We start from the raw sequence: 25,815 nt of genomic DNA, 5'->3' as shown, positions 1-25,815 counted from the left end.
ACACTCATTTTGGTTAGTTGGCAGCAATATGGAACCTCGCCATGAAAGGAATCCCGCTTAGCTTTTCATTACAGAAAATCCCTAGATCATGTATGAAAATAATAAAGTATGTTTATCCTCTGAACAAAACAGATGATTCTGTCTTTGACGCTTTGCATTTTGAGGTGGCTTCAACAGTACAATTGCACGATTAGTATGACAACTGGTCCTAGCACACCTATTCAACACTGTTCTAATCTGTACCAACACCAACAACCGTGTTGAAGCTGTGGTTTGTTTTTATGACTGCATTGTGTCTCATTTAAACAGGACGATTCTTTCAACAACAGTCAACAGTGTCTCTTGTTTCTCAATTGCTTAATCTGCATAATTCTAAAAGGGAGGCTGACAGGCTTCAGAATAAGTTAAGTTTGCTTTGTGACACCGTCAAAATGAAAAGACCACTGAGGAAGTTGCGTGTCTCTCTGCGTGGTCTGAGTGCAAACTGACAGGAAGGAAGAAAGAGTGCACTGTGACGCTGCTCACAGTTTTTCGCTTCTTGACTAAACTCATCTCAGGAACTTTGGCACCTTTTTCTTGGTATTTCAGGGATAGTGATATTGTGTTTTAGAAAAAAGGGGGAACTAAGAAGTTAAGCGACAGGCGTGTCCTCTTTTCCTCTCTATCCCCCCTCCCTCTCTCTACATATCCCCCCTGTCTGGTCTTAGTGCGGTGCAGAAGCTGTGGGGATGGGTGCAGATGGAGGCAAATGGTACAGTATAGTTAGTGTGAGGACTAGGGACTGAGGGTGAAGGAAAGAGTTATTTGTCTGTCTGGACTGGACTGGACTAGGCTGCAAGAGGAGAGGAGAGGGCAACCTGGTCATGGGATGCTGTAGTGTGACTCAGAGAGGAGCGCATTCTGGGATTGATGAGGTGGGCCCTGACGAGATCGAGCTTCTGGAGATTGACAACTCAGGGTGAGTCTTTGTTTTTTGATAGTTTGATGTATAACAGAAGACCATGAACTATATCAATCCCTCATGGGAGTGGTCTGTTTAAGTTTGATAGCCATTTGGCTTTTCACAACCTCACAATCCCATTTTAATTTGATTCGGAAACATGACTGTGGAGATTTTTTATATATATTTATGACACATGACAGCATCTAAGACTAACAAGAAAATTCTCTGATATCTCTGTTGAAAATACTGAGCCTCTTGGCTTTAGAGGAAAGTTTGAATGAATACTATTAAACAGTACTTATTGTTGGGTTTTGGCTGATTAAAGGTCATAAGACGAAGCATTGAGAGGAAGTGGTGAACCTTTGGGTGATGGGTGAAAATAATAGTGCTACAACCACTGTGGCTTCCACTATCCTTTTCAAACAAATGAGTTTCAAATTATGGAAGAGATCACTGTAGTAAACTGTCCGGGTTTATATTCAAGCCTCTTCGTCTGTTTCTGCAGAGTTTTTGTAGTTGCCAGCACCAGTCAATCAGAATAACTATATAGCCTAAGGCTAATACCACAATCTTATATTGCTTCAGTTTTTACAGCGAAGCGATGCTGATCATGGTTTTACTAGGAAATGGACAATGAAATTGGAAGGCCTCTTTCTCTGAGCACTTCAGTTCCATGACTAAGAAACAATAACATTTGAGGGCATATATTATGGAACAATGAATATATCTGTGTCGTTTTCATTCACACAAAAGCACACACACACACACACACAGAGGCAGAACGCTAGTTTGGACTCTGTTTAGACATGAACATATTGATGCGACACTGATATGATTAGGACATGAACGGCCGGTGAAATCAATCAAATGTATCAAAATGTATTTTCAGAAGTTGTCACAAAGTGCTATACAGATACCCAGCCTAAAACCCCAAAGAGCAAACAATTCAGATGCAGAAGCACAGGAGGGAGGGATATTGTCTCACTAATTAGCAGACAATACTACCGTTCATCTCTCTTTTGTCCAGCCTGGTCTAACACTGACCAGGCCTCTAAATCCCCTCATTAAAGGAATGGGGGATTAAAACAAGGAGCTAATCATAATAGCAGCTCACAGACGACATGTGTCCAAACTGAGAGAAGACGAGGGATCAGCCACCAGCAATATATACTATGCACACACATAAGGATGCTTGTTCGTACACACAGAGACAGACACACAAGCACAAACACAGATGTAACAGAACTGTTACCACACATAGGGAATGGTTTAGGGGTGTGTGGCTACTATATCACTACCAGATGAAATGGTCCAATGAGGGCAACAGGTCTTTGTGTGAGGTGATCAGATGGTGGGTGTCTGCTCCTTGTGTGCACCCCACTTTAATCTGCTTATGAATGGACACTGGTCGGGCGGAGAGGGCTCAGGCTGTAAGTGGGGTGGGCAAATTGGTCTACAGTAAAAAAAAATAAGAATCCCTCTTCTACATTTGCTGTCACTACACTCAGTTCAGGGGAATTGCACATGTGTTTGTAGACTAGTTCAATTTGTGAGATGCTACAGTAGAGTGTGGGATAAATGTAACATGGTTTAATGGGATATGGTAAAATGAGATTTGGGATTGACTGCTGATACAGTATATATTGTTTCAGGATATGGACTCTAGGAGAGAGCAGGCTTCAGCTCTCTGTGAGGAATGGAAAAGACGATCCAACCTCTCGCTACACTTCAGTGAGACACCTCGATCAGGAGGTCAGTGGAGAAGGAGAGGGTGTGTGTGAGTGCGAGAGAGAGACAGACAGAGAAAGAGAGTGTCTGTATGAAAATGACACTAAGATATAAAGTGGAAAAAGTTCTGCCATGCACTTATCACACAGTAAAACCCCCAGTGGACCGCATAATTTGAGTGCAAGCGAGTGGTGCCAATGGTGCCAAACGTCAACATACCATTTTATGTCAAAGTTGTTATATCATATTAATGATACAGTAATACTGATGTATACTAATGAAAACTCCTCCACTACATCTTATTTTTTCATGAGACACCTAAAGTATTCTATTCTATTCCCGTAGATTGTGCTATGGGGCAGGAGCAGAGAGGAGCTACACCACAGCATATACAACCAGCCCATTCGTGATTGGGAGGGCCAGCCTGCACACATGTATGGAGAGATAGTGCACTCCTCCCGTGTGTCTCTCCACAACAGCTACACACAGGTAACATCTCTCTACACCATGTTCATATATACTGTAGATGTCAATCATCACTCACTGTCTAGCACTCACTGTCCAGCACCCACTTTCCCGACTCTAGGACTTCTGTACTGATGTTCTGTTCATGTTTTCTTTGTTTATGTTCCTATAGGAGACAAGTGAACACTATCTGGTGCTGTTCTCCTTCCACTTATTGATCCTATCTCTGGATCCCTCTCGTCAAGACTTTATCTACGAGGTTGGTTGCTTTACAAATGGGGAAATACTGTAACGACACAGATGCATGTTGAACATTTAACTTGAATGTACATTGCATTCCCCTAAGGCTAGTCAGTGTGTTGCTTCTTCTTTCTCAGGGCATCCTGCCTCTCTCTGGACTGTCTTTCCAAGCCACCTCACTGGACTCCAACAAGCAACACGTATTCCAGATCAGTGGTGAGTCCTATTATCATAATGGATCAAAAATCTTCACAGTTCAATAAAGCAATTAATACACAAGGCTGTTAGGTTTATTGTGGTTTGTCACGGCTGTGCTATGGTCATAGGTGTGAAGCAAGCCATCAGAAAAGGGTTTAATTATTGTATTGAACATGGCAAGCATCTCCCTTCCACTATTAGGTCCAATGGTGGACTCCAAAGTCTTCACCTGTGCCAGTGCAGCCGAGCTGAACAAATGGATACACCACATGGAGGAGAGGAGATACAAATCCATTAGCCAACCACTAAGCCCCTCCAGCTGTGCACTGTCTTACCTGGTAAGGTATTCAATCAGAACACCCCCTGGAAGAACCACCCCCTTTTGCAGTAAATTATAGATCTTAAACAGATGTGTCATTGTTAAATCTAAAACTGTCTTAACAATTGTGAGGTTTACTTTGCTTGATCACAAATTGAACATCTAATGAGCTAAATACATCATCATGAAATGACATTTGTAAAAAAGAATTATCATTGGCGAAACTCTCCAAATATGAAGCTACAGTTCTGTTGTAATTTACTGTAGGTACCCTGCGATGAGAGCTGGAAGAAAGAGGAACTGAAAAAGTATTTACTGCAAGCCCCAATAAGGCACTGGGAAGGGGCCCCCATCCAGCACATGGGCCAGCCGGGATACATATCCATGGTCCACATCATCAATACACAGAGACAGGTAGCTAACACAACCCACGCTGTATCTTCTGTACTCACCACTACTCTGAAGTCCATTTCAAGGGGTCTTGATAGCTTAATAGTTGTCATGCTAGCCGGCATTTTAGAAATGCTAAACGATTGAAATATGTCACAATAATACATGTTGTCCAGGAATGAGAAAGTCAAACATATGTGGAATATTGTAATTTAGCAGACACTCTTATCCAGAGCTACTTACAGTAGTGAGTGCATACATTTTTCATATTTTTTTCTGTACTGGTTCCCCGTGGGAATCAAATCCACAACCCTGGCATTGCAAGTGCCATGCTTTACCAACTGAGCAACACGGGACCAAATGGTGGCAGAAACGGTGGCACAATGACCATAAAACTGCAGAAATCCATTATATCTCCAGCACTAAGCCCCAAAAGGTCAACAGCTGCTCAAGAGCTCAACAGTATTTTATGCAAGTGGTAAGCTGGGTAGGTGAAGCTAGCTAACCAAAATGTACTGAGATGAAAACTCACCAAAAGACACAAATCCACCAAAAATGGCACCACTGCTGCCACCATTGTAACTTTAGGGGTTGCATACAACTGGATGGATGACTTCCTGTAAGCAGCAAGGACTGGATGATGGAGACGGATAACTATTTAGGCAGACCCCATTGAATAGGCTGTGGTAACTAGTGACAACCCATTGAATACCATTAGCCACAACTCAAGAACTGTCTGCCACTTCCTGTTTCAATAAAGATATTAAAACACAATTAATGCATTGGTAAATCAAATAACAGAGCATTAGTTCCCATGCAAAGATTTTCTATTATATTGACAAGATAGTCGAATGACCGGTCTAACAATGTAAATACATGTCCTCAAAGATGGAAGGCAGTCGGGAGGAGGCGAGATCAGATGGGACCATTCTAGCCAATGAGAGGGCAGATACCCATGTAAACAACAGGCACAACTCCGATATAAAGTTGTTTTTCTCAAATCTGTCGAAATGCCACGTGCATACACTCACATCAGTGCATTCGTAACAACCTAACCATTACGAAACTTCTATTCGAGCAAATGAGCCTCATGTAGCAAATTAGTAATGATTTTTTTGTTGACCAAATTTGACACTCTCTTATTGACCACCATACAAGAATTCCTCACTTCATGGTCTTATTTTCATGGACAGATTTTTGGCGGAGTAAACCCTCTCACTTTGCCTCTTCTTCTCTTTTCACAGGTTAATAATGAATGACATATTTCCAGAATTAGGCAAACACAGTTATCTTCTAAAACACAGATTCACCACATATTAGAAATGTGTATAAATGCCATACAAATTAAACAATTACTTAGAAAATAATCCTACTGTCACGTCCTGACCATAGAAAGCTTTTGTTTTCTATGGTAGAGTAGGTCAGGGCGTGACTGGGTGATTAGTCTAGTTTATTATTTCTATGTGGGGTTCTAGGTTTGTTTTTCTATGTTGGTGATTGTGTATGATTCCCAATTAGAGGCAGCTGATAATCATTGTCTCTAATTTGGGATCATACTTAAGTAGCATGTTTTCCACTTGTGGGTTATGGGATATTGTATTTTGAGTAAGTGTATGTAGCACCTCTGTAGTCAACGTTTTGTTTATTCTTTATTGTTTTTTAATTCTGCTTAGTTTCACTTTATAATAAATATGTGGAACGCTACTCACGCTGCGCCTTGGTCCGATCATTCCAACGAACGTGACACCTACACCAGTTTACTCAGAAAATAATCCTACACTAGTCCAGTACTCTGTCAGAACTATCTGCTACATAAAAAAGCATATATAAATAATGCTAATGTTAATACATATACTAATAGTAATAATGGTCATAGGGCTAATAATAGTACTTGATTATGCTAATAGTCATATTGCTAATGATAACAGTAACTATAATGATAATAGTGGACTTGAGATAAAATAAACACTGTGACAACATTGATATATTCTTGCAGGGACTTCATGGGCAGCTACTCGTACTCTTCCCTCAAGATGTCCTCCTGCTCTCTGTGGATAACGAGCGCCTCAGTGTCAAATATGAGGTACAGTCAAATTATGTTCTCAAGGAAACAATGTCACAGTAAACATTGTGAACCTAGTGACCTTACCTAGTTTGCCAATTTCCGCTATACAGTAGATGTTGGTGTGACATTCTAAAATGTACAGTTCAGAAGATGTTGTAATTTATAGAGCTGATCCAATACATGACACTTCAACCTGTTTGTCATAACACTTTAGGGTAGATTGTCTCGGAAAACCATCACAGCCGTGGAGAGGTCTGCATTACCTGGGAGGCTGGAGTTTGAGTTAACAGGTAAAATACAAAACAGACATAATGTACGTCATACTGCTCTAACATTTTTGCATAGTGAGGCAAAAGGACCCTAAATTAACCATTGAAACTGCGACTAGATCTGCAGCAAGTCAACTGTATCAAGTGTTGCTGTAGACAGTGGTGAAGAGCATTGCACTTCTATTGTATGTTGTGTGGTGCAGGTGAACTGATGGAGCCGCTGCAGGTATCCTGCACCTGTCCTGAAGACTATCAGAACTGGATCTTCCAGCTACAACAGGTACAGTACCATTACAGTCCCATTAAAAAGGGAAATGAGGGAACAAAGATATAACTGGTTGGAAAAACTGTGTGGCCAGCCTTCTCTGCCTATATATATTGATTCCAATTGAGCCATACATGTATATCCATTTTGTGAAGATGCAGGATGCTAAAAATGAGTTAGCTTAGCCTTGAACTGTTGTGATAGCAGATTAATTTACAGAAGAAATCAAGTTAGTGACAGTAAGTCCCCAAAAGTAGTCCCAAAATGTAATAACCTAAAAATTCATTTATTTTCTCACATAGCTGGAAAAAAACCTCCAAGCTACTTCAAACCACACGGCTCCACCCCTCATGCCGAAAAAACTGCGGAGCAGGAAGGAGTCCCAGGGACCAATGACAGTAGCACGAGACTGAGACTCACTGGCCAATGGCCTCACTCAATAGAAGACTCCTGCCTCTTTTCATCAACAGACACTGCAATTGTGGATAGCATGTACTGTATACAGTGTATATGCATACATTATTCAGTCTGGTACAATGAAATGAAGAGATTCTGGTGAAATTTCATATGCTGTAGGTTACTGTCTGTAGAAATCTGCTTCACTAGTGACAGTAATAGCAATGGATAGGCTAAATTGGGAGTATATTTTTAGTGCACTGATCTTACAATATTTCTCGTCAAATCGCTGTTTAAATCAAAATAGAAAATGTAGTGCTGTTCATGACCTTTTCATATTTTCTATTATGTTGTTCTTGATACTGTAAGTACAAACTCAATAAAAATGTTTTTTTCATCACTACCTTTCCCAAATTGCGTAGGCCTACTTATTTTGTACAAGTAACTCAAACTTTATGTCATGTCCACAAACATTCAGGCCTCACCTAAATACTGTATTATTGAAAAAAAAATACATTTTCAGTAGTCATTTAAATCACTGAAAAATGTAAGTATGTGCATTTATTTCAGGGGTAAAGCATTTACAGTATTGTGCTCATAACCAGAAATCTCAAGTAGCTCACATGTGTTATTAGTATTTTGTAATCTATATTTCTCAATTCTAATATTTGTTGTAATGGTATGGCATGTTTTTGGCAGATCCTGGCCCTTATAAATTACAGTCATAATAGTAAATTAGACATATATTCATTTAAACATGTAAGTACATCTACAGAATGTAAATTTACATCATTTTCTCCATAGAGAATAACCAGCTAGGAGCATAAACAAATACACGTGCTGCAACAGCAATCATTTAAATTAGTACTAACAACTCAGAAATCCAACAAAGGTATATTTCAAAATAATAATAATAATGTGCCACTGGAATGGTGTACATCAACATGTAGATGGTAGTAGTGGTTGGTCAATAATATTATGTGCTTCCATCTTCATTGTTGTCTACGTGTAAACAGCTCTCACTGTGAAATCACAGGGAAGATGTACAAACTCCGTAATCCTCAATGTTTTGTTGAAATTGACTTTTTCCATTAGTAAATTAGTAGGCTAGTCATGATTTTAATGTACAGTATGTCTGAAATTGTGTTTATTTCTGCTGAGAGGACTCTTTAAGATGACAATTAAAGTGCTTGGGGGCAAAGAAAAACACTTGATTTCTGATGTCCCAGTAGTTGTGTTACAGTAGTTGAATATGCAGTCATAGCAAGCATGAGTGAAAGGAAATTACTGCTATGCAGCTGGAAAACCATATTACTTAGCTATATTGCTTATGGTCAAGATACGCCAAATCTTATGAGCACCTGCAGACTAAATAAAGCTCCCACATCCAGATCACCTAAAACTGCTCAGCTCTTATATAACTGGTGTTGCGTAAAAGCTGGGACTTATAGATATTTGGGGTTGAGAGTTACTACACCATTACGATTGGACATTCCAAGTGTAAATTCAAAGCTGCAGGGTGGAGAGGACACTTAAAAGAGCTCCTCCTCCAGTTTCTGTGTGACACACTTGATGCGGATGTTTTCTCTGAGGTTGCGGAGACGCGCACTGCGATTTGTGATCTCCTCTACATTGGTTTTGGGGAACCAGCCCCGCTCCCCATCTGACAGCCGAATGCCCTCTACCCAGCCTGTGGATATAGAATACACGACAACCTCAGCAAACGAAAACACACCCAGTGACATTATCACTTGTGGTGGTCTACATGTTTTACACTGAAACTTTGGGTTTGACGTATGATAGAAAAGTCCTATGAACTACTTTAAGGGTAAAATGTTTTTATCTTATTGAAGTTGCCCTTTAAAGTTTATACTTATTATGATAGTGTTTAATATGAGGTCGCCAAATGGAGTGTCTCACCGTCACTTGTAATGGTCTTGGCTTGAAGAATATCAGCCTTCTCCATTGTTAGCTCGTCATGCTCTTGGGCCTGGTAGCTCTTGATGCACTGAACTTGAGAAAGATCTGAGAGGAGAAAATTTATGAAAAAAAAAACATTCGAAATTAATGAAAAAGGTGTAGTGCTGTTAAAATCTATTTTTAAAACTTTTTAAAACATGAAGCAATATTGTCCAGGTTACAGTAAATTAAACAATAGAAACTCAGTGACACTGCAACATGTGACTGCTTATACTCACCATCATTCTCACTGGCCTGCTCAATGTCTTCCAATGGATCAGAGGGGAACATGGCTGTGATCCATCTCTGTTTCCCACTCCTGGAAAGAAACAAAACCCATGTAGAGGCTGTCAGTTCTTACATTATCACTACCATTACAAATCATGATCGTGATTGATAGTGGTGTGTGCACTAGCTAACTCAGTGTGGGCCTTGAGCAGGATCTGGTGTTTGAGCTGCTGGCCCTCACACAGCTGCAGGTGGAAGATGAAGCCTGAGATGCCCTGGAGCTTCTGACTGAGGTCCTTCACCTTCAGCTGCCCAATCTTAGCGTGAACAAACACCATGAACTTCCACGTGCTGCAGACAGACCAAGGACAGAAATTTGTCAATGTATGCCATGCATCACTCAATCAACCAGCATTTAGGACATAATGCTATGAGCCATACATACCGTTGTATAGTGTAGCATAGCACAGGTTAGTATATTGTAGTATAGCATAGCATATTTTAGCATATTTTAGCATAGCATAAATCCATAAATATAAAAAACATACAGTTGAAGTCGGAAGTTTACATACACTTAGGTTGGAGTCATTAAAACTCATTTTTCAACCACTCCACAAATTTCTTGTTAACAAACTATAGTTTTGGCAAGTCGGTTAGGACATCTACTTTGTGCATGACACAAGTCATTTTTCCAACAATTGTTTACAGATAGATTATTTCACTTATAATTCACTGTATCACAATTCCAGTGGGTTAGAAGTTTACATACATTAAGTTGACTGTGGCTTTAAACAGCTTGGAAAATTCCAGAAAATGATGTCATGGCTTCAGAAGCATCTGATAGGCTAATTAACATCATTTGAGTCAATTGGAGGTGCACCTGTGGATGTATTTCAAGGCCTACCTTCCAACTCAGTGCCTCTTTGCTTGACATCATGGGAAAATCAAAAGAAATCAGCCAAGACCTCAGAAAAAAAAATTGTAGGCCTCCACAAGTGGTTCATCTTTGGGAGCAATTTCCAAATGCCTGAAGGTACCACGTTCATCTGTACAAACAATAGTACGCAAGTATAAACACCATGGGACCACGCAGCCGTCATACCACTCAGGAAGGAGACACCTTCTGTCTCTTAGAGATGTATGTAATTTGGTGCGAAAAGTGCAAATCAATCCCAGAACAACAGCAAAGGACCTTGTGAAGATGCAGGAGGAACAGGTACAAAAGTATCTATATCTACAGTAAAACGAGTCCTATATCGACATAACCTGAAAGGCCGCTCAGCAAGGAAGAAGCCACTGCTCCAAAACCGCCATAAAAAAGCCAGACTACGGTTTGCAACTGCACATGGGGACAAAGATCGTACTTTTTGGAGAAATGTCCTCTGGTGTGATGAAACAAAAATAGAACTGTTTGTCCTTAAAACCTGTTATGGACAGAAGTTCCACTAGCGGGACCCCTAGCCAATTGAATAGCAGGGCGCGAAATACAAAACAACAAAAATATCGTAATTCAATTTTCTCAAACAATCAACTATTTTACACCATTTTAAAGATAAGCTTCTCGTTAATCCAACCACATTGTCCGATTTCAAAAAGGCTTTACGGCAAAAGCATAACATTAGATTATGTTAGGACATCAACTTGACAAGAAAACCACACAGCCATTTTCCAAGCAAGGAGAGGCATCACAAAAACCAGAAATACAGATAAAGTTAATCACTAACCTTTGACAATCTTCATCAGATGACACTCCCAGGGCTCAATGTTACACAATACATGTATGTTTTGTTCGATAAAGTTCATATTTATATCCAAAAACCACATTTTACATTGGCGCGTGATGTTCAGAAAATGTATTGCCTCCCAAAACTTCCGGTGAATGAGCACATCAATTTACAAAAATGTACATCAGTTATTGAAGTAATTATAGATACACTTCTCCTTAATGCAACCGCTGTGTCAGATTTCAAAATAGCTTTATGGCGAAAGCACATTGTTCAATATTCTGAGTACAGAGCTCAGCCATCAAAGCAAGCTATACAGTTACCCGCCAAGTTCTGGAGTCAACTAAACTCAGAAATAGTATTATAAATCTTCACTTACCTTTGCTGATCTTCATCGTAATGCACTCCCAGGACTCCCACAAGAAATGTTATTTTTGAACGAAGAAATCCATATTTATGTCCAAATACCTCCTTTTGTTCGCGTGTTCAGATCACTATCCAAAGGCAAAATGCACGAGCGTAAAACCAGAGACAAAAAGTCAAAATGTTCCATTACCGTTCATAGAAACATGTCAAATGATGTTTACAATCAATCCTTAGGGTCTTTTTAACATAAATATTCGATAATATTCCAACCGGACAATAGCGTATTCATTACAGAGGAAAAAGAAGGAGCAGCGTGCCTGTGTGCTCGCGCAGTAAACAACTCACTGGTCCCAGGCAGTCCACTGATTGACTGGGCTCTTATTCTCTGCCCAGTAACAGTAGAAGCATGAAACAAGGTTCTAAAGGCTGTTGACATCTAGTGGAAGCCTTAGGAAGTGCAATATGACCTCACAGACACTGTAGTTTGGAAAGGGATTAGATAGAAAAACTACAAGCCTCAGATTTCCCACTTCCTGGTGGAAGGTTTTTGCCTGCCATATGAGTTCTGTTATACTCACAGACATCATTCAAACAGTTTTAGAAACTTCAGAGTGTTTTCTATCCAAACATATGAATAATACGCACATATTTGACTCTGGGCCTGAGTAGCAGGCAGTTTACTCTGGGCACTCTTTTCATCCGAATGTGAAAATACAGCCCCCTATCCCGAACAGGTTAATGACCATCGTTATGTTTGGAGGAAAGAGGGGGAGGCTTGCAAGCCGAAGAACACCATCCCAACAGTGAAGCACGGAGGTGCCAGCATCATGTTGTGGGGTGCTTGCTACAGGAGGGACTGGTGCACTTCACAAAACAGATGGCATAATGAGGAAGGAACATTATGTGGATATATTGAAGCAACTTCTCAAGACATCAGTCAGGAAGTTAAAGCTTGGTCGCAAATGGGTCTTCCAAATGGACAATGACCCCAAGCATACTTCCAAAGTTGTGGTAAAATGGATTAAGGACAACAAAGTCAAGGTTTTGGAGTAGCCATCACAAAGCCCTGACCTCTATCCTATAGAAAATTTGTGGGCAGAACTGAAAAAGCGTGTGCGAGCAAGGAGGCCTACAAACCTGACTCAGTCACACCAGCTCTGTCATGAGGAATGGGCCAAAATTCACCCAACTTATTGTGGGAAGCTTGTGGAAGGCTACCCAAAACGTTTGACCCAAGTTAAACAATTTAAAGGCAATGCTACCAAATATTAATTGAGTGTATGTAAACTTCTGACCCACTGGGAATGTGATGAAAGAAACAAAAGCTGAAATAAAACATTCTCTCTACTATTATTGTGACATTTCACATTCTTAAAATAAAGTGGTGATCCTATCTGACCTAAGACAGGGAATTTTTACTCTGATTAAATGTCAGGAATTGTGAAAAACTGAGTTGAAATGTATTTGGCTAAGGTGGACTTCAACTGTAGGTTTTTTTATATTCTCCCTCTACATTTGACATATTTAGTACTCACTCTTTCCTCCTGGACAGCAGAAGACAGTCGTTGAACAGATGCAGATACACAGGCCTTGTGGGCAACTTGAACTTTGACCCAGAAATACTCATGGTCTGTGTGTCCACCTCCAGCAGTTCCCCGTGTTTGACCAGCCAGCGAGACTGGGAGATCAGAGGGAATATCTAAAACGGGGAGATGTACGTATGTTATTAATGAGCATGAATGAACAGTTAATTAATTATTACTGGGTTTAGAGGCATAGTAGTTTCTTTACTTGGGATATAGAATGGGCAAACATGATAGGGTTAACCCATACTATGGCAATAAAAAATAGGATTCTTTGTTGTCCAAAACGAATCCCGCAATGGATAGAGGAAAGGGGAACATACTATACATTAACATACAGTAGGTGTACTGAGAATGAATGTTCTCCGTGTTCCTAATGAGTGATGTTTTCATCTACCTTGCCCTCAAAGTGGATCTTCTTATTGAGGTGAATGAGCTCTTCCATCCTCTTCATTGATTGCACACTGGAGTTACACTCCTTTATAAGCTGTTTTGGGCACAATAGTCTATTAGAAAAAAGTGTAATTGTTTCTTCAAAATGCAATGTCTATGTCTATGCAAAGTCTACTGTTAATGACCAGAAATTGGCCTCACTCCAGCTTTTGGTATAAGGAGTGGCTGCGGTTCTGAATTCTTCGTAACCCTCTTGCCGATAACTAACGATCTGAAGCTTCTGTGCATGTGCAGGATTCTCTACTTTACGCACAGTCTTTGCTCTGCTTGTTCGGCTGCTCAGAGAACAGGCTACTCTGGCGAATTTCAGTGATGAATGGGGAATGGTGCTTGTGCAAGATGACAGTATTCGACATAACACAACCGAATATAATAGCATATTATAAGGTTACTGTAAGACAAAAAACACCACCTCATTTTTTTTTTTTTACTCATGCGGAAAAATATGTGCTTTGATTGAAACAAAACACAGGTAGGCCTATGCTACAGTTTGTTAACACCATCTACTCAAAAATGTGCTCACTATTCACAATTTCAAAACAACACTGCACTTTGAAACAGCACTGTACATAACTCAAGAAGCATATTTCCATTGAGATCAAATGGTTGGCATGCAGATGCTGCATAGACCTTTTACTGGTAAAACTTGAAGAATTATCATTCACGATTGACAGTGAGAAATGTGAAGGGAGGGTGACCACAAAAATGCGTGCGTATTTTGTATATTTTTCTGTTACCTTTTTCAGTTCATTGAAGGCCTTGGTGGCTGTGTCCTCACCCCTAGAGCCTGGTGTTGTCCTCTTCAGGATATTCTATAAGATAGAAAGAAGATAGAACATTTTGGATCTAGACTTTCACCTAAGGGCACTGCAAAAACATACTGCTGTGTACTGGCCTATTCGCTGGTCAGTAATCTGATGTAAGGTAGAGTAATGTTCTGTCGCTACAGCAAGTCATGAATAGTTGCATTTTATGGTGAACAGGGGCGCTCTATATCGTACTTCCACCAGCATCTTAAGCCGTGTGATCCTCTGGAAGGGGAGGATGAGGAAGGAGGCAAGGGGAAGACGCTGGCAGATGGGGTCTTCCTCCAAACGAGCCAGGATACCTGGGAAGCGAGCATTTTCCTGTCTACAGAGAAAATATAAAACACTAAAATCAAGCAACATAGTAGGAAAACCTTCACTGGTATGGATTGGATATGTAGTGTATATCCGTGGTCATGAACTCTGGAGAGCTACAGGGTTTCGTTCCAACCCAGCACTAACGCACTTGGTCTTGATGATTAGTTGATTAGTTGCTTCGCTGGAACAGAAACCTGCACACCCTCTATGGGTTAACCACCCAATCCATATGTATAAAGCAACTATTTAAGTGTGTGTACTAGGCACTGAGTGACATACAGTCATTTTCAAGCATCATACTTACAGACTCAAATGTGCAACAAAGACCAATAGAAATACACACAAAGTAAGACTGCTCACAACAGGCGCTGGTAGGTCTGTTCCTGGTAGGCCTGGTTGGTCACGTAGGGGAGGTAGACCCTTCGCAGGGCGGGACAGTGGGCCAGGACGATGTCGCATACGTCAAAACGCAAGATGTCCTCCTCCAACCTGTGCTCCAGGTCCTGCAGGAACCTAGACCGAGAGGAAGAGAGAGCGAGAGGAAGAGAGGGAGAAACAAAGAAAGTGAAGAATTCAGAGCAAAAAGAGTGAGTGATCAAGATAGAGAGATGCTGAAAGCCAGAGAAACAGAACCCCCAAATACTGAGCGAAAAAACAAGACAGAAAAAAACTTAAATAATCTCATGATATACATTCAAGAAATGTACTCTTCCATCAGTGTCATGTTACTATACTATACCGCTCACTGACGTCCTTGACCTCGGGGAGCTTGGAGAAGAGCCACTGTCTGTCCTGGGTCCCCAGACACTCCCCCAGCTCCTGGGACAGCATAAAGTGGTCCACCGCGATGGCCAGGCTCCGGATGTACGATGCCTCAGACGTCACTAGCTCAAACTTGGCCTGTGATGAGGAGACATTATGGGCCTTTAGGAAGCAATAGGTGCACCTCTCACTCACAATTAAAATCATGGTGCTTTATTTATATAAAAAATATCAAATATTATCATGAGACATTATGGGGGGAAAAAAATCATGAATATAATGTTATGACCACAATTGTTATGTCAAAATATGTTAGCCCATATTTTTTTTAAATCCATCACATAGATGAAACAAATCAACTTAGCTGGCTAATTGGACAAGTTAAAAGCCTGTAAGGTTGCCATAGAGATGTATAGAGGGTGCACTTTCCACAAAAGTCATGCACAACTTCTATGCATCTCTTTGAGTGCTGCCTAAATCCCAATGTGGCTTGATGTCATCCTCATGCTCTCACCTCCTGTAGTTTGCGCTCCTCGTTGCTGAAGTTGTCCAGCTGATCGCTGGTCTGGACATCAGGGATGTCCTGCCACAGGGAGAAGGCGGAGCCTCGTGACGAGCAAAAGGAGCTCGACGGAGACAGATTGGACGGAGATGGGGCCTCCCCAGCCCCTTCCACCCTTAGCCTCTCCTCCTCAGCACCTGGCTCCTCCCCCTGCTGCCTCTGGATTTCTCGGTTGATTGCAACATCACTGTACTCCTGGTATAGAATTGCTGAGGAGAGTGAGAGAGAACAAGAGCAAGAGCAAGAGAGAAAGAGAGAACGAGAGAGAGAGAGAGAGAGAGAGAGAGAGAGAGAGAGAGAGAGAGAGAGAGAGAGAGAGAGAAAGAAAGAAACAGCGCAAGAGAGAGAGAAGTAAGAAGAGTATACAGGGTTGATTGAGAATTAAAATCGTTATTGAAGAAAGTAAAAAAAAGTACTTTCAGATGTTATGAAGCATGTGGTTGAACGAGCGTGAACACAATTGCTATGCCATATAAATACCACTGACACTGGAGGTGGAGAACGGAGGTGGAATTAACTCAATTATTGACACAGGATAAGAGGAATGTAAGACTCACAGCTGGGGAGAAACCATGACAGACGATTGGAGCTGCTGACTGTGGGAGGAGTGCACCAATCCTCCTCGATGGATTTCTTCCTCAAACTGTGGGAAGGTTTGTAGTTATAATCATTATAACAGTGTTTTTTACAGCAGACATCTTTACGACCCACTTCCAGCAAAGATGTATAGTTGAAATGTGAGTTTAATCTTGATAATATATACCCATTTTAGCTGTTAAAACACACTTTTTGATTGTGAATCCGGTGCTCCGTCGATGTTGTTGCGTGTTATTGTCAGCAGTAGGTAGTGGCAGTACAGGTCCTACAGGACTGTGGGGGGCGCTGTGACTGGAACCACCTGAGCCACGGTGCCTGGAAGTGGACTTATCTGGAGAATAAGAAGGTAGATGGAGGTAGAGGTCTTCATAAGTCCAACAGACCCAAAATTCTGAGATCCAACCCAGGACACGAGCAGGCCCGGGTCTTAAATTCTGACTTTTGTCTTGGATCTGGGTGGGTCTGATATAATTGCCATGGGTCTCGGACATGTGCAATTAAAATTGATTTACCGACTGGACCCATTTGGAACTGTCCTCTGTTAATGTACTGTTTGTGTGATGAGAACTGCGCAAGCTTGTAATCTGTGTCAGCCAATTGCAACTCAATAAAACGTATAGCTTATGTTCAGCTGAAACTGGTTCCAGCTGCTCACCTCAAGTGCGACCTGCTGCTTAGGGGAGAGAAAGAGAGAGAGAAAGAGAGAGAGAAAGAGAGAAAGAGAGAGAGAGAGAGAGAGAGAGAGAGAGAGAGAGAGAGAGAGAAATATATATATAGAGAGAGAGTAAACAGAGCCTTGGCAAAGGCCACTCTTGATTGCAAAAATGGATTCTCTTTCATTGAAGTAAAATGAAAGTTAGAGGACAAAGAGTATAGTGAAGAGAAGCCGACGAGGGGAATGTCCTCGGGGACAAGTTTTAATATTGTAGTGGACAAAGATGAGAAGAACGTTCGCGCGGCCAAATGGACTGTCTGCAACTTGCTCTAGGTTTTTCTATCTTTCATTTATTTATTTAGTATTTATTATCAATTGTTTAGTCATTAATAATAATAATAATTATTGTTATAAGCCTGTTGTAAAATAAATAGCATTAGCCTATTACTGTCATTTGTTGGGTAAGCCTAAGGTAGGCAATCACCTTTGTTTGTAATAGCTGCAATATAAGCCTGTTCAAAACTTTTTTAAAGATTTAAGTCTGTTTTGCCATTTTTGTTGGCCAAATTAAGTTCCATTTGTAACGTTGTGTTTGCTGCAATATAATAGAATTACCCGTAGGCCCACTATGCTACTCGCACTCAAACCATGAAAAGGAAAAACCAAAGAAGGCAAGACGTAAACAATGACTTGACTTACTTTTAATCTTACCCTAATAACGTTAAGCAATTTTTGTGAAAGTTTGGTGTGGTATGGCAATTGTTAGGTTTAGAATAGGTTTAGCTACTGCAGGCCTGTGAAGGCAGTGCGTCCCGGCACTACAACTGACTCTGACAGTGGAATTTGAGGTGAGGATTAATGTTTTAGGCCTACCAGAGTTACTCCTTTAATCTAAAAATATAATGCGTATCTTTATAAAAAATATTCTGCTAGAAAATGTATGAATTAGCCTCCTTCTGTACGCCTATATCTGTATAGCAGTGCATGTCGATGTCGGGAACATGATGCCGGCATATCTCTATCTTTGTCTTGGTCTCTCTAGGGCTAGGCCTAAGCTTGTCTCCCTTAATATTTTTTTAATATGAATATCATACAGTGGACGCCCAGACCTATGCCTATATGCAAGCAATGCCCTGATGCATTTAGTGCTAAAATCTCTGACAGCTAAACCATGTGGTACACAATTATTGTTTTAGGAAATTAAAAACCAATAAAACAATAGACTATATGTTTTGAATATGCTACACATTGAAAAACAACAATAGTTTTTTTGTAATTTGTTATTGTCAGTTTTTAAGTACACATAACTGTGGATCATTTGGCCATTATAGCTTGTTTATTGATGGCACTGGCAGCGCCCAGTTGGAGGTTTCTCTCTCTCTCTCTCTCTCTACTCTCGGATCTGAACGGGTCTCTTGGATCTGAACCAGCATGGATCTGTTTGGGTCTGTTTTCCAAGGTCCTTTTTGGGTCTAACTGTCCGAGGGTCAATTTGGAACGGTCTTGTTTTATTTCTTCAAATTAATTTATGCATATCGGGTCAGGTGGACCCATGAAGACCTCTAGATGGAGGTGGAGGAAACTAGCAGACACACAACCACCACAGAATTTTGCCTCAAGTTGCTAAATTATTTATTAGCATTTTTGGCTAATGCGGGACACTTACAGTCAGAGCTGGGGCTGAGGTTGCTGGAGGTCTGCCTGTCACTGGAAGCCACGCGAGCCGACAGTGACTTGCCTAGCTTTAGCGTGAACGAGTTCTTCCTCTGGGACAGCTGCAGCCGTGAGATCAGCTCAGAGGCAGAGAAGCGCCGCCGCTCGTGTTCCGCCATACAAGAGCAGGCTAAAGTGCTCCCCCCGGTGGCCGAGGAATTCTCTACAGCCCCAAGGTTCAAGACAGAGGAGTCCTCTGACGACTGATGTGGCTCTGCGGACAGAGGTGGAATCTTTGGGAGGTTGGGGGTTTGAGGGTCTACGGCAACCCCTGTTGATGAGGGACTCGCGGTGTCTTCAGGGTCTCCCCTGAGGTCCTCTTCCAGAAAGAAGTCGAAGGGTCCTGGGAAAAGGTAGTCGCCGTCCAGAATGGGGCTGGCCAGAGACTTGTCGCTCAGGCTGTCTGGTGAGTACACCCGCACCTTACGCCCTGGGACATAACACAAACAAGACTCAGGTGAAAATGTCCCCCCCCCAAATTACAGTCCAGTCATATTGGATATGGCCTTGAGCAAAATATTTCTGAAATAAGTGTGATCTTGAAGTCCTACAGATAAAAATATGTGAAGGGGGATAAAACATTCTCATGATGAGGACTAACAGAGAGTTGAAGATGTGAAATGGATAGATACTGTACATACGGATGGACTTTTCCCTGAGGGAGCTCTGTGATGACCTCCTCTGGGGTCGACAGGTATCTGGGCTCTGCAGCCACGGAAGCTCAGGAGAGGATGGAGAGCCAGGTGGCTGAGAGTCCCAGGAGTCTGTGTCCCTGTACATGGAGGACAGAGGGAGGGACAGGGGCAGGCTGAGGGCTGCGTGGAGGGGAAGAAACACAGATGACACCGTCATGGGTCTCTCATACTGCTCCTGCACTGGAGGGTTAGTCCTGATATCTTCCTGGATAACCAGCTCAACCTCGCCCCCTAGCGTCTGAGAGTCTAAACTCAGGTCCATATCAGTATCAGTGTAATGATCAGGTTTACTTCTCCCACTGCCAATTTGTGCTTCACTTGTGTGTTTACGATGATTCAGAGACAACGGGCTGAAGCGTTGAGTGTCTGCAGTAGGGGAGCCCCAGCCTTTGACGCTGGGTGTCACAGGCGGCTGCAGCTCGATGAAGGTCAGAGTCTCCTGCTGACACACAGCGATGTGCTTGTGGTGGCACTGCCGCAGGAGAGGCATGTTGTCCGGGGCCTCGCTCAAAGCCTGGGACTCGCCTGAGACCGGGATCCACATGCTGGGGCTCTTTCCTCGGAAACGGAAGGCGTGTAGGTGAGGCTGGAAGTCAGGGAGAGGGAAGAATCCATACCCAGGAAGCATGACTGAGAGAACACATGGGAGCTGCAGAAGAAAAGGAAAAAAGTTTTTGCCATAAACTTCAATTGCCAACATAATATCCTCTTGCCATATCTGGTAAAACAGCACCGACTGTAGGCTATATTGTATTCACTTATCTCTAATAAACACTTCATAATTTGGTCTCGTTCAGGCTTCCCTTTATAGAAGGCATGAAATGCCGTTGAACTTCAAGTTTCTCAGTGTACAAATCATTAAGGACTTAAAATGGTCCACTCACACGGGCACAGTCCTGAAGAAGGCGCAACAGCGGCTGTTCCCCCTCAGGAAGTTGAAAAGGTTTGGCATAGGCCCTCAAATCCTCCAAAAACTCTACAGCTGCACCATTGACAGCATCTTAACTGTCTGCATCACTGCTTGGTATGGAAACAGCACTCCGCTCGATTGCATTGCGCTACAGAGGGAGGAGCGGACAGCCCAGTACATCACTGGAGCCAAGCTCCCTGCCATCCAGGACCTCTACGTCAGGCAGTGTCTAAAGGTAGGTCCAGAAAATTGTTAAAGTCTCCAGCCACCCAAGCAATAGCAATAGACTCTCTGGTTCCGCACGGCAAGCGGTACCATTGCATCAAGTCTGACACCAATAGGCTCCTGAACAGCTTCTATCCACAAGCCATAAGACTGCTAAATAGCTAACAGAATGGCTACACGGACTATCTGAGTTGACCCTTGCACTGAGAGGACTTTTCTGCACACTCAACTGACACTTCAACACACACATAAAATGCACACACATTTATACTGACTTTACACACACACACACACACACACACACACACACACACACACACACACACACACACACACACACACACGTAATCATCATTTACGCTGCTGCTACTCTGTTTATCATATATCCTGATGCCTAGTCACCGTACCCCTATACATACAGTGCATTCGGAAAGAATTCAGACCCCTTTACTTTTTCCACATTTTGTTACATCACAGCCATATTCTAAAATTGATTAAATAAATGTTTTCCCTCATGAATCTACACACAATACCCCATAATGACAAAGCAAAAAAAGTTTTTTAGACATTTTTGCACATTTCTAAAAAATTCAAAAATGAAATATAACATTTACACAAGTATTCAGACCCTTTACTCAGTGCTTTGTTGAAGCACCTTTGGCAGCGATTACAGCCTCAATTGTTCTTGGGTATGACGCTACAAGCTTGGCACTCCTGTATTTGGGGAGTTTCTCCCATTCTTCTCTGCAGATCCTCTCAAGCTCTGTCAGGTTGGATGGGAAGCGTCACTGCATAGCTATTTTCAGGTCTCTCCAGAGATGTTAGATCAGCTTCAAGTCCGGGTTCTGGCTGGGCCATTCAAGGACATTCAGAGACTTGTCCCGAAGCCATTGCTTACAGTTTGTGTATGCCAAAATAGGTCCCCTCCACTCATAATTGTCCAGGTTTTGTGATGTATACTGTTAACAAATTGTATGTTTCCTGTGATATTTTCAGTTTGTTCTATCTGTCGCTCACTATGTAACAATCTCTTGTGGGTAGTGTGAAATATATACTTATTAAGGAAGAAGTCTGTTCATTGGAGCACAATGGAGGTTGAACTTGGATACATGCATAGGAGTGTGCCTTCCACCTGCCCCCCAGGTCGGGCCCTGTGCGGCTGCTGAGCCATGTCTTCCTGCTCTAATTAAAGACTGCTCCACATACAGCTCTCAGCCCCCTGTATTTATTCTCCACACACACACACACACCTCCTTCATCTACAGATGGCATGGCCAGAGCCACAACAGACACACATTCAGAACCCTTCAACAGACGGCCAAACCAAGTGAGACAGTATCCTCAGCCCCTGTGACCTTTCACCCTTTCACTTGAGAATATAGACCCATCTTTCTCTCACGGTGTTTAACCTTTAACCTGGATGTTATGACATGATCAGTGGTCAAGAGATTCAGAGAGAGAGAGAGAGAGAGGAGGGAGAAAGAGAGTCACAGTCTGGGCCGTTGACTCACAAATGATTCACCCACTGACCCATGAATAAGAGTACTGAACTTTACGCTAGTGTTACTAACTATAAGGAAATTATGAACAGGGAGGGATGTTCTTGGAATGTATACGAGTTTTCAAACCCAGACATCCAGTGAGTGAGTATGATTACCATTTATACTTGTGTCTTGGGGTAGTGGAGTATTGAATTCAATCAATTTGAAACTACTTCCAGACCTGCATAATGCTTGGAAGTTTCTCACAACAGACCTTGATAATGCTGTGATAGTTTCTCACAACAGACCTTCATAATGCTGTGATAGATTCTCACAACAGACCTTCATAATGATGTGATAGTTTCTCACAACAGACCTTCATAATGCTGTGATAGATTCTCACAACAGACCTTCATAATTATGTGATAGTTTCTCACAACAGACCTTGATAATGCTGTGATAGTTTCTCACAACAGACCTTCATAATGTGTGATAGATTCTCACAACAGACCTTCATAATGATGTGATAGATTCTCACAACAGACCTTCATAATGCTGTGATAGTTTCTCACAGCAGACCTTCATAATGATGTGATAGATTCTCACAACAGACCTTCATAATGCTGTGATAGTTTCTCACCACATACTTGACCGATATACTCAGATAGAGGGCTGCCTCTTTTTTCTTTGTCTAAATAAAAGAACATCCTCCCAGCCATCGGTTTCTTCCTACTGTACCCCTCCTCACAGCACAGGTAACTCTCTCTACTCTCTCTCTAACACCACTCAGGTAACAGGCACAGGCTCCCAGTTAAAGAGAGACACACACGGACCCACACACGGACGCACACCTGCTGCACAAACAGCTCCTTCTCCTTTCACATAACCACACCCACTCGTGAGTGCACAGATAGGCAAGTTGCGGCCCTCTCTGCCTCGTACGCACGCACGCACTCACAAACGCACACACGAGTGCAGACACAATTGGTTGCCTGTTCCCTGCTTTAAACAAAGGCTTTCTTTATCCTTATGGCTCGGGGTAGGTTGCCTGGTACACAGGATATCTAAGAGGGTGTGGGAACTGTTTGTGATCCTTCCACACTAGAGAAGAGTAAATTACTCTCACAGTAAATTAATGCATCTTGAATATATACAGTGCCCTCCGTAATTATTGGGACAGTGAAGCATTTTTTCTTATTTTGGCTCTATACTTTAAATGTTGGACGAGGTTAAAGTCCCAACTGTCAGTTTTAATCTGAGGGTTATTTCATCCATATCGGGTGAACAGTTTAGAAATTACAGCACTTTTTGTACATAGTCCCCTCATTTTAGGGGACCAAAAGTATTGGGACAAATTCACCCTGTATATGCACAGTGTATTGCGAAAGTATTCAGACCTCTTGACTTTGTTGACATTATGTTAAGTTACAGACTCATTCTAAAATGGATGAAATTATTTTTTCCCTCATCAATCTACACATAATACACCATACTGACAAATTAGTATTCAGACCCTTTACTCAGTACTTTGTTGAAACACCTTTGGCAGAGATTACGCTACAAGCTTGGCACACCTGTATTTGGGGAGTTTCTCCCATTCTTCTCTGCAGATCCTCTCAAGCTCTGTCAGGTTAGATGGGGAGGGTGACTCCACATCTATTTTCAGGTCTCTCCAGAGATGTTCAAGTCCGGGCTCTGGCTGGTCCACTCAAGGACATTCAGAGACTTGTCCCGAAGCCACTCCTGCGTTGTCTTGCCTGAGTGCTTAGGGTCGTTGTCGTATTGGAAGGTGAACCTTCGCCCCAGTCTGAGGTCCTGAGTGCTCTGGAGCAGGTGTTCATCAAGGATCTCTCTGTACTTTGCTCCGTTCATCTTTCTCTCGATCCTGACTAGTCTCCCAGTCCGTCCCGCTGAAAAACATTCCCACAGCATGATGCTGCCACCACCATGCTTCACTGTAGGGATGGTGCCAGGTTTCCTCCAGACATGATGCTTGATATTCAGGCAAATAGTTCAATCTTGGTTTCATCAGACCAGAGAATCTTGTTTCTCATGGTCTGAGAGTCCTTTAGGTGCCTTTTGGCAAACTCCAAGAAGGCTGTCACGTGCATGTTACTGAGGAGTGTCTTCTGTCTGGCCACTCTACCATAAAGGCCTGATTGGTGGAGCAAGTTCAGGGAGTGAGTGTTTTTAATAAATAAACGCAACATAAAACAAAACAAGAACAACGCACAGACTTAACACCGGAACAGAAACAGAAATGATAATGCCTGGGGAAGGAACCAAAGGGAGTGACATATATTGGGAAGGTAATCAGGGAGGTGATGGAGTCCAGGTGAGTCTGATGACGCGCAGGTGCACGTAACAATGGTGACAGGTATGCGCCATAATTAGCAGCCTGATGACCTAGAGGACGGAGAGGTAGCACACATGACAGGATGAAAATACCCTCAAATTAAGCTGACAGTCTGCCCTTTAACCTCATAGTCATTATTTGATATCAAATCGAACTTTTGGAATATAGAGCCAAAAGAAGAAAAAATGCCTCACTGTCCCAATAATTAGGGCACTGTACATGTCAGGTGGGGAAAATGTTATTACCAAAGCAGTGTGGGATAGTATAAGAGACACATGTTGGCTGACACACACTCAGTTAGTTAGTAGGGTCATACACACATGTACAATAAGACAGTATCCAGTCTGAGTCTATGACATGTTCATATCCAGTCTACCACTGTGTTGGGTCCCAAAGGGTGAAGCTACTATCAGACAGCAAAACATGTAACACCCTGCAAACCTGCAATGTCTGCCCATTCCATCTAGGCACCGCATCTACTGATAACTGCCAACAAGGTCATTTCCATAAATACATCCGAGTAAGTTATGTATTTCAAGCACTCATTACATTTCTAATGAAGTTACATTTTCATTCATTCAATTCAAAAGCTTATAATTTGCTTTTGGTGATAAGGTGTTATTTGGGAGTGTTATGGACTTTGGTGTAGGTGTTTCAGTGTAATTTTAGTCAGCCGTTGTAAGACAGAATGTCTACATCATTAATTAGTAGTACACTGGTCACACCCTGACCATAGAGAGCCCTTGGTTCTCTATGGTATAGTAGGTCAGGGCGTTACTGGGGGTGTTCTATGTTGATTATTTCTATGTTGGTGTGCTTGGTATGGTTCCCAATCAGAGGCAGCTGTTTAGCGTTGTCTCTGATTGGGGATCATATTTAGGCAGTCATTTCTCCACTGTGTTTTGTGGGATCTTGTTTTTGTGTAGGTGCCTATTTGCACTTCACTATCTTCACGTTTCGTTTGATCATTTATTGTTTTTGTATTTTTCTGAAGTTTCACGTTATAATAAAGATGTGGAACGCTACTCACGCCGCGCCTTGGTCCAATCATTACGACGATCGTGACAGAAGATCCCACCACAACAGGACCAAGCAGCGTGCCCAGGAGGAGAGTGTATCCTGGACTTGGGAGGAGATCCTGGAT

General features: G+C 42.1%; 2 protein-coding genes across 3 annotated transcripts in view; one reads left to right on the top strand and one right to left on the bottom strand.

The window, feature by feature from the left end:
- Positions 1–478: 478 nt before the first annotated feature.
- LOC106572007 (probable pleckstrin homology domain-containing family N member 1) lies at positions 479–7,692 on the top strand. The gene is made up of 11 exons (XM_014145699.2): positions 479–958; positions 2,596–2,695; positions 3,017–3,160; positions 3,309–3,395; positions 3,514–3,592; positions 3,776–3,912; positions 4,161–4,307; positions 6,280–6,366; positions 6,563–6,638; positions 6,821–6,897; positions 7,185–7,692. Exons 1-11 carry the CDS (start codon positions 864–866, stop codon positions 7,293–7,295), a joined length of 1,140 nt encoding a protein of 379 aa, XP_014001174.1. The 5' UTR covers positions 479–863; the 3' UTR covers positions 7,296–7,692.
- Positions 7,693–7,824: 132 nt separating this feature from the next.
- Positions 7,825–25,815, bottom strand: part of LOC106572006 (rho guanine nucleotide exchange factor 19) — a 33,302-nt gene continuing 15,311 nt past the window's right edge. Inside the window, exons 2-17 of one of the 2 annotated variants that reach the window (XM_014145698.2) lie at positions 20,584–20,838; positions 19,646–20,348; positions 18,958–19,434; positions 16,826–16,967; positions 16,597–16,682; positions 15,992–16,248; positions 15,455–15,615; positions 15,076–15,228; positions 14,593–14,722; positions 14,329–14,403; positions 13,536–13,625; positions 13,091–13,254; positions 9,658–9,816; positions 9,477–9,556; positions 9,199–9,303; positions 7,825–8,968 (exon numbers count right to left, since the gene is read on the bottom strand). In XM_014145698.2, coding sequence (XP_014001173.1) covers positions 8,811–8,968; positions 9,199–9,303; positions 9,477–9,556; positions 9,658–9,816; positions 13,091–13,254; positions 13,536–13,625; positions 14,329–14,403; positions 14,593–14,722; positions 15,076–15,228; positions 15,455–15,615; positions 15,992–16,248; positions 16,597–16,682; positions 16,826–16,967; positions 18,958–19,434; positions 19,646–20,327 — 2,919 coding nt within the window. In that variant the 5' untranslated portion in view covers positions 20,328–20,348; positions 20,584–20,838 and the 3' untranslated portion in view covers positions 7,825–8,810. The remainder of the gene's footprint in view (positions 8,969–9,198; positions 9,304–9,476; positions 9,557–9,657; positions 9,817–13,090; positions 13,255–13,535; positions 13,626–14,328; positions 14,404–14,592; positions 14,723–15,075; positions 15,229–15,454; positions 15,616–15,991; positions 16,249–16,596; positions 16,683–16,825; positions 16,968–18,957; positions 19,435–19,645; positions 20,349–20,583; positions 20,839–25,815) is intronic. The other variant, XM_045696157.1, reaches the window with a different exon arrangement.

Source organism: Salmo salar, chromosome ssa15 (genome assembly GCF_905237065.1).
Source record: "Salmo salar chromosome ssa15, Ssal_v3.1, whole genome shotgun sequence".
Taxonomy (NCBI): domain Eukaryota; kingdom Metazoa; phylum Chordata; class Actinopteri; order Salmoniformes; family Salmonidae; genus Salmo; species Salmo salar.
This window is presented reverse-complemented; position numbering and strand designations above follow the sequence as displayed.